Source organism: Bidens hawaiensis, unplaced genomic scaffold, assembly GCF_021521415.1.
Source record: "Bidens hawaiensis isolate Kalapana, Puna unplaced genomic scaffold, B.hawaiensis_p1.1 tig00008481_1, whole genome shotgun sequence".
NCBI classification, from domain to species: Eukaryota; Viridiplantae; Streptophyta; class Magnoliopsida; order Asterales; family Asteraceae; genus Bidens; species Bidens hawaiensis.
This window is the reverse complement of record NW_027491603.1, coordinates 327,096-334,626: the sequence shown is the minus strand read 5'-3', so window position 1 is coordinate 334,626 and position 7,531 is coordinate 327,096. Positions and strand designations below refer to the sequence as shown.

The 7,531-nt window shown below is 34.1% G+C and overlaps 2 protein-coding genes across 2 annotated transcripts; both read left to right on the top strand.

Moving 5' to 3' along the window:
- The first annotated feature begins 216 nt into the window (after positions 1–216).
- LOC143529125 (phosphatidylinositol 3,4,5-trisphosphate 3-phosphatase and protein-tyrosine-phosphatase PTEN2A-like) lies at positions 217–5,043 on the top strand. Its single transcript, XM_077024987.1, has 12 exons — positions 217–1,006; positions 1,808–1,909; positions 2,001–2,057; positions 2,144–2,209; positions 2,325–2,501; positions 2,571–2,657; positions 2,744–2,808; positions 2,929–3,005; positions 3,109–3,155; positions 4,139–4,269; positions 4,360–4,429; positions 4,522–5,043. The coding sequence occupies exons 1-12, from the start codon at positions 530–532 to the stop codon at positions 4,963–4,965; spliced, it is 1,800 nt and encodes a 599-aa protein (XP_076881102.1). The 5' UTR covers positions 217–529; the 3' UTR covers positions 4,966–5,043.
- Positions 5,044–5,119: 76 nt separating this feature from the next.
- LOC143529115 (elicitor-responsive protein 3-like) lies at positions 5,120–6,734 on the top strand. Its single transcript, XM_077024981.1, has 5 exons — positions 5,120–5,638; positions 5,719–5,950; positions 6,022–6,093; positions 6,201–6,469; positions 6,637–6,734. Exons 1-5 carry the CDS (start codon positions 5,560–5,562, stop codon positions 6,663–6,665), a joined length of 681 nt encoding a protein of 226 aa, XP_076881096.1. The 5' UTR covers positions 5,120–5,559; the 3' UTR covers positions 6,666–6,734.
- The last annotated feature ends 797 nt before the right edge of the window (positions 6,735–7,531 follow it).

Below are 7,531 nucleotides of genomic sequence, written 5' to 3'. Positions count from 1 at the left end.
TTATTTTTATAACTTGGCTGTTTAATTAGATGTGGTTTAATCATAGATGATTTCTAGGGTTGAAGATTGTTAGATTGTTTATTTCTAGACGCTAGTCGTCGGTGGGGTACTGACTAGCGATTAATCGGAATGGAATTTTTTATATCAAGTTTTCAGTTATATGCACACTGACAGTCATTTTTATATGTAATTTACAGTTTTATATATGTATATATGCACACATTCTTAAATGTTAAATTTTGAAGTAGACGGTTCTTAAACCCTACTCTGCCCGTTCGGGACTAAAATCGCCGGGATTAGGGTCGGTTAGGACCGGTTAGCATTTAATGTCACTGACTAATTACTGATTTTTTCTGATTTTTACAACCATGATTACTGATTCGTTGTCTGTTTAGGGTTTGTTAATCATATACCCTTACAATAATGTTTAATAGGACAATTGATGTTTTAAACAGCTTCTTATTACATGTGCCATCTTCTTGTTTTTATTTTTTTTGTAGATTTGTGTTAAAGAGATACAATACACAACATGGATCCAGAATCTGCTATGACAACATCGCCACCTGTAAAAGACTCAGACCCACAAACAGTTTCAGTGGATACTGTGCCTGAAAAAGACGCGAGCCCTCATACAGTTTTAGTGGATAGTGTGCCTGATTCTGCACAAGATTCACAACCAAAGTCATCAGCATTTGGCTTAACCACATGGGCCAAGAGTCTAAAACTTCCACAACCAATAGGAGGCACACAAGATGAATCTTCATCTGAAAATACAAGTGGTGCCAGGTCACCTTTTGCTCGGTTGACTAGTGGTCTCGGGTTGCGGTTGTCTCCAAAGGCTAACCAGCAAGATGATATTAATAGTCCTGATGGAGCTCCATCAATACCGACAGCTGGCATTATTGGAACACTCACTAAAGGTTTTGTAGACACGTCTAAAAATGCGGTCAAGGCTGTGCAGGTCAAGGCTCGTCATGTTGTATCACAAAATAAACGAAGATATCAGGTAGACTTGTTTGTTTATCTTTCACTGTATTGCCTTTAGAAATTTTGAATCTAGGTCTATAAACGAACCGACCGTTCAGTAAACCTTTCAGTGGGAAGGTCGTTTATGTTTGTTTTTCTAATAAACAAATGAACATGAACACAGTTATTTTATTCATTTAGTTAAAAGAATAAATATGAACACATGTTCCGTTCGTTCATTTAAATTTGTTTATGTTCGTCCGTTTGCATTCATTCATGTTCACGTTTGTTTAAGTTCATTATTTATTTAATATTCGGCCCATAAAATTATAGTTTAGTTTAATAACTTTTAGGCCCATTAAATTTTAGTCTAGTTTAATAACTTTTAGGCCCTAACACACTTTTGTTCACATTTACTATTAATTGGTTTTTACTTTTGACTATATTATGGCCGATTGGCCGTTCATGTATGTTCAATTATATTGTGAACAAACAAACATAAACTAACACAAGCACACTCATTTTCTTAATAAAAGATCACGAACAAGAAAACCCCATACCTTTAGTTGTTCGTGTTAGATCGGTTTTTCCACATCTTTTCTAGTTCCATATAGGGTTGAATAGTCAAACTAAGGAAAAAGAAAGAAATGCACATTGATTGGTAACATGTGCCTGACTAATAAATAATATTATTGTACATGTATAAATTTTTTTCTAAATGCTTCTTTTTTATGATTATTTTTATTTAATTTGATTTGTATTATAGGGTTGAATAGTCAAACTAAGGTTTGATTTGAATTTTTTTGATACATCATTTATTCTTACTTTATGCTGGTTTCAGGAAGGAGGATTTGATTTGGATATGACATATATAACTGAGAATATCATTGCAATGGGATTCCCTGCTGGTGATATGAGCTCTGGTTTCTTCGGATATGTTGAGGTCTAAAGCAGTAATTTTATCGTTCAGTTAACAGAATTCTTCTACCATATTTGATGAAAACAATTTAGTTGATAAATTTAAATACTTGTAGGGATTTTATCGTAACCACATGGAGGAAGTTATCAGGTTCTTTGAAACATATCACAAAGTAAAAAAACTTTCTATCTTTTGCACATCTAATCTAAAATCATGTTATTTATCTTCGATTTCATTTTTTATGTTTGTATATATCAGGATAAGTACAAGGTGTACAATCTTTGCTCTGAGAGGCTGTATGATGCATCATTGTTTGAAGGGAAGGTTTGTAAACAACTCAACCTACTTTCGATATTCATGACCTCATGCAACCTATATCTATTTATTAATTAGCTAAATTGATCTTTCGTCTCACTAAATACCTTTTAACTATATGCAGGTTGCTAGTTTCCCATTTGATGATCATAATTGTCCTCCAATTCGGCTCATAATATCATTTTGCCAAAGTGCATACGCATGGTTGAAAGAGGACATTGAGAATGTTGTGGTTGTGCATTGTAAGGCAGGAATGGCTAGAACGGGATTGATGATTTCGAGTCTTCTTTTATATCTGAAGGTGACATCAAGTGTTCATTTTACTTGAATAGAATTCAAATGTATATTAATATTCTATTTCTGCTTGCAGTTTTTCCCTACAGCTGAGGAGTCTATATCATACTATAACCAAAAAAGATGTGTTGATGGAAAAGGACTTGTTCTCCCAAGTCAAATAGTAAGTTGACCTTTATTTACATGTTATATCCGTTTTTAAGTTGACATATATATGATATGCTCGTCTGGTGTTTCTCATTATAATAGAGGTATGTCAAATATTTTGAACGTGTTCTGACATATTTTAACGGAGAAGATCAGCCGGGGCACAGGTACATGTTATTCTTCATTTATAATCTCTCTTGATACCATATGCTTACTTTTGAAGCTTGTAATGCTAATCATAATTCATATCTATCTTCTTTTTGAGCGGTTCGAATTTGATATTGCAGGTGTATGCTTAGAGGATTGCGCTTTCATAGGTGTCCATATTGGATCAGGCCCTCTATTACCATCTCAGATCATAACGGTAAACACTTAAAACATGTAAAATTTTAAATATATATAGTATTATTCTGTTTTTAAACTTCTCCATTGTGCCTTCTTTTTATATGATCTCTATTAATCTGCAGGTGTTCTCTTTTCAACCAAGAAGCACCCTAGAACCAAGGATCTATCGGTACATCTCTTTTACCAAGTTTCATGACACATCAGCAACTAGCCAGTAACAACTAACAAGTTAAACAATTAATTACTCTTGACTCAATAAAACATTTTTGTCCTTGGTGTCCTATTAATTGTTTTTGTTTCTTTCTCTCTCATTCCCTATTAACAAACTGGAGTTTATATATTTAGCTTGAGAGTTGAGATTAAAAGAAGCGAATGGAAAGAATTGGAGAATATGCAGTTAGTACTAATAGTTAATATAATAAAACTGTTGGAAGTGGATAATTGATAAATAAACAGTTTACAAAGGAAAATTTTATTTTACTTTTAGAAGTTAATTGTTAGAGAAAAAATTAAAATCAAAATATTAATGCAGCAATCTTTAGCACTGCTCGTCTTTAAAATCTAGAGAGTAAACTACAGATTTCTTCCTTTATGTAGATACTCCATTGCACGTTGGGTCCTTAATGTTTATGGACTACATTAGCCATCCTTAATGTAATCGGTCTGTTACAAATTTCGTCCTATACATCAACTGGCGTTAATATTGATTTAACTGAATATTTTAGCTTCGGACGTAATTTGTAACAGACAGATTAGATTAAGGATGTCTAGTGTGGTTAATAAACACTAAGACGACTGTAATTGACTAAATATAGGCTTTTTAAACCTTAAACGGGCTATAACAGGTCAACCCATTTTTTAAACAGGCATGCTTGGGTTAAAATGTTTAATAAACTGGTTGAATCTAGCCGACCCAAAACATGTTCTTTTTTGCTTTTTCGTGTCATGTCAGCAATCACCGCGAATGACAAATAAGTTTTGGATAAAAATCATGTTTTCTGGACAATCAAGATAATGTTTTAGAAGTAATAGATGCACAGGAGGTTGAAATCTATAGTCTTGTTGACTAATATACCTCTAAATAAGCATCCTAACAATGACAAAATGTTCAATGACCATTAGAGTTTATCAAGATTATGTTCTGCTTTGCAGCCTGAAGACTTTTGGTTCTCTGCGCCACGAAAGGGTATAATGGTCTTTGCGCTGCCTGGTGAGCCTGGTTTGGCCGAGTTATCTGGTGATTTCAAAATCCATTTTCATGACCGTCAAGGCGACTTTTACTGGTACACATCAAATCAATATGCTAATCCTTACATGGCATTTTCTTTATCTATAATGTTTTCTTTATAGTTTTCGTTTTTCTATATTTCTAGCTGGCTGAACACAACAATGATTGAAAATCGAAAGATTCTAACGACCAATGATCTTGATGGATTTGACAAGGTAACTTTCCAATTTTATAATGTTTTTTTTTTGTTAATTTTAATTTTTTTTAATTAAAATGTTCATGAAAATTACAAATTTATTATTTGCAGAGGAAATTACCATCCCCTGGGTTTCAAGTGGAGGTTGTGGTGGTGGACTATGACAGTGCTGTTCAACCCAAACCCGAAACCGAAAGTACAACCAAACCAGCAGAAGGTACAAGTGCAGATCCTCCACCACCTAGCGCATCTGAACCCACCGCCGCAAAACCTAAAGACTCCAAAAACAGTGAAAAAGAAGATGAGGTGTTTTCGGACACCGAGTCTGAAGCAAAAACCGACACTGCATCCGAAACCAGTTTGACTTCCGGGAAAATTGGGAATATGACTAACGACAGGAAGAATCTCTCTCTAGGAAGTTCGGGCCTGGCCCAGATAAGTTCTGCTAGTGTGCCCAAGAATGACTCGGTTGGAGAGGTGAGTGATTTTAAGGCGATGGCAGCTGATGCATCTGTGTTCACATTCGGAGATGACGAAGACTATGAAAGTGATTGAGCAAGTTGCAATAAATACATTTGTTGGTTGTACATATCAAAACAACTTAAAAACTTATTTGATTCATTCAGTAGTTTCGCTCTTCCCTGCTTATAGCTTTGCTGTTGGTGGGATTTTACTTGGTATGATTGATTGATTGATTGATTGATCAGTAATTTCGTTCTTGAGTGTTACATAACATCGGTCGTTGGGAAATTGTTGATGACGTGTTCTTGGGGCTCGAAATTTCTTTTAATTTATTTATTTTTATTTTTATTTTACCAGGAAATGATCAGGACAGTTTGGTGATAAAGTCGGTAAAATGGGTTTCCTAAATACAAGTATACAAGTTCAAATTATGTATTGTTTGACCTAAAAATAATATATAGTTTTTAATATGAATAATAATAAGATTTTTTTATATATAAACACAAAAGTTAACAACTTGGATATTGGTTTGACTATTCAACAAATGAGTTCTTTAAAGCGGCAACACGTCTCAAGTTTCTTTGCCATGAAGTTTCTGAACACGTTAAGTTGGGATGCTATAAATGTAGGACACACAATTGTGTTTTATCATCTTTATATTCAATTAATAATAATAATTGTATTCCCATGTATCATCAACAACCAGTTTCCATTTCATTAGTAACACCAACTTATCATAATCATAGCAGTGTTCTTGAAGTCACAGGTACCTGCATTGTGTTTTTTAATACATCGATATCCGCATGTTTACTCATTAATATCGGTTTTGTTTTCATGGAAATTTAGTGATAGGCTGCCATAAACTTGAAGACACCGAGTGGATTTCAAGACAAGATCCTTATGTTTGTCTTGAATACGGCAATACCAGAAACCGCACTCGTGTTTGTACAGATGGAGGCAAGAACCCTACATTCCAAGAGAAGTTCGTATACAATGTGGTTGAAGGATTAAGAGAGTTAAACATGAATGTTTGGAACAGCAATACCATCTCACGTGATGACTTTATTGGAAGTGGAAAGTGAGTGCATATAATCTTTGATCACATCGTTCGGTTTGATTATTATTTATTCTTCCATGGATGATTTTCAGGGTGCATTTAGGTAAGGTGCTTTCTCAAGGATATGATGATAGTTCATGGCCATTGCACACTAAACATGGCAGGTAATTAATTCATTTCATCACTTGTAAATTCGTCATCATTTTTATATATTTGAGTGTTTTTAAATTTTAGTAAGATATATAACTCGTTTTATAAACTATATATACAGGCATGGTGGCGAGGTACGATTGATAATGCACTATTCCGGTGCCAACGCAATCACTAATTATCATCATGTTACACCCCAAGTACCGTCTATGTACTATGCACCGCCACAGCCACCTTCCTCCATGGCTTATCCACCAGATGCCGCCACCGGAGCTTATCATATGCCTTCGTCCATATACCCACCTCAGCTGGCCACTAATTATCCGCCTCAGCCATACCCTCCTAATTCAGTTTATCCTCCTCAGCCATATGGCTCTCACTATACTCATGGTAACTCCTCTTAAATCCATATATTCCATCACATATTAGATGTGACATACTTAGTGTTATATATATATATATATATAAGGTTTGTTTATACAATTAATGTGAAAACAAGTATATACTATGCCTCCATACTTTACTAATCTAAGATGTTTGTGTCATTATATTAATAGGTTCTCCATATCCAGGATATAGTCTATAACTCTATATTGATCAGGCAGGCACGATTCCTACTAAAGCTGATTAGAAGGCCAATTTGGTTATGACAACTATTGGCATCTAATTTTAGTAATTTTACCAGTAAATACACTTGTATATAAGAAACATTGTTTTATTTGTTGGTTGGGTGATATTCATGTATATTTTAACTTCCAATTTTTTACATTTTTTATTGTGAATATATCTAAGGAGTATAAAAGAAATTCATATTATATTGTGTCGGATAAAACCATATATAAGTTTATCGTACATTGAGTGATCATAATTTCAACAAAATTAAAATGCCTGTGGTTAAAGTTGAGATAACTCCATTGTTGTGTAAATTGAAAATTAATTATGAACATGGGTGTGTGTTTGTTGTAGCTAGTAGGTAAAATCAGCACCTACGATTTTGACCTAGTGATGTCTGCCAAGATATTTCTATCACTTGCCAATGAGGCTAGTTATCGAATTAGCCGTTCTGTTTGTTATATGCTAGTGTTAATAAACTTGTTAGCTCCCCGGTTTATACGATGTAAACGGTAGAAAATCGAAGAACCTAGTCTTGTACTCTGTCATCTAAAGCATACGTAATATGACATGTTACAAGATGTGGACGTGCCTTTGTGAGATGGTTATGAAAACTACTCAAAACATGAAACCGTGATAAATTGTTGAATTGGAAAATATTGTGTAATAATGTACCATGTCAACTTATAAAATGAACTTGGCCTGTCATGTTAACAAGCATACAAAAACCATTGCATGCTATTTTAAAAGGATCAATATCAGAGTTGTCCAATTGTTGAGTATGCGGTGAATAATTCACCAGTCAGGATTGGTGAAGCCTTTGGGCTTTGGTTTATTTTA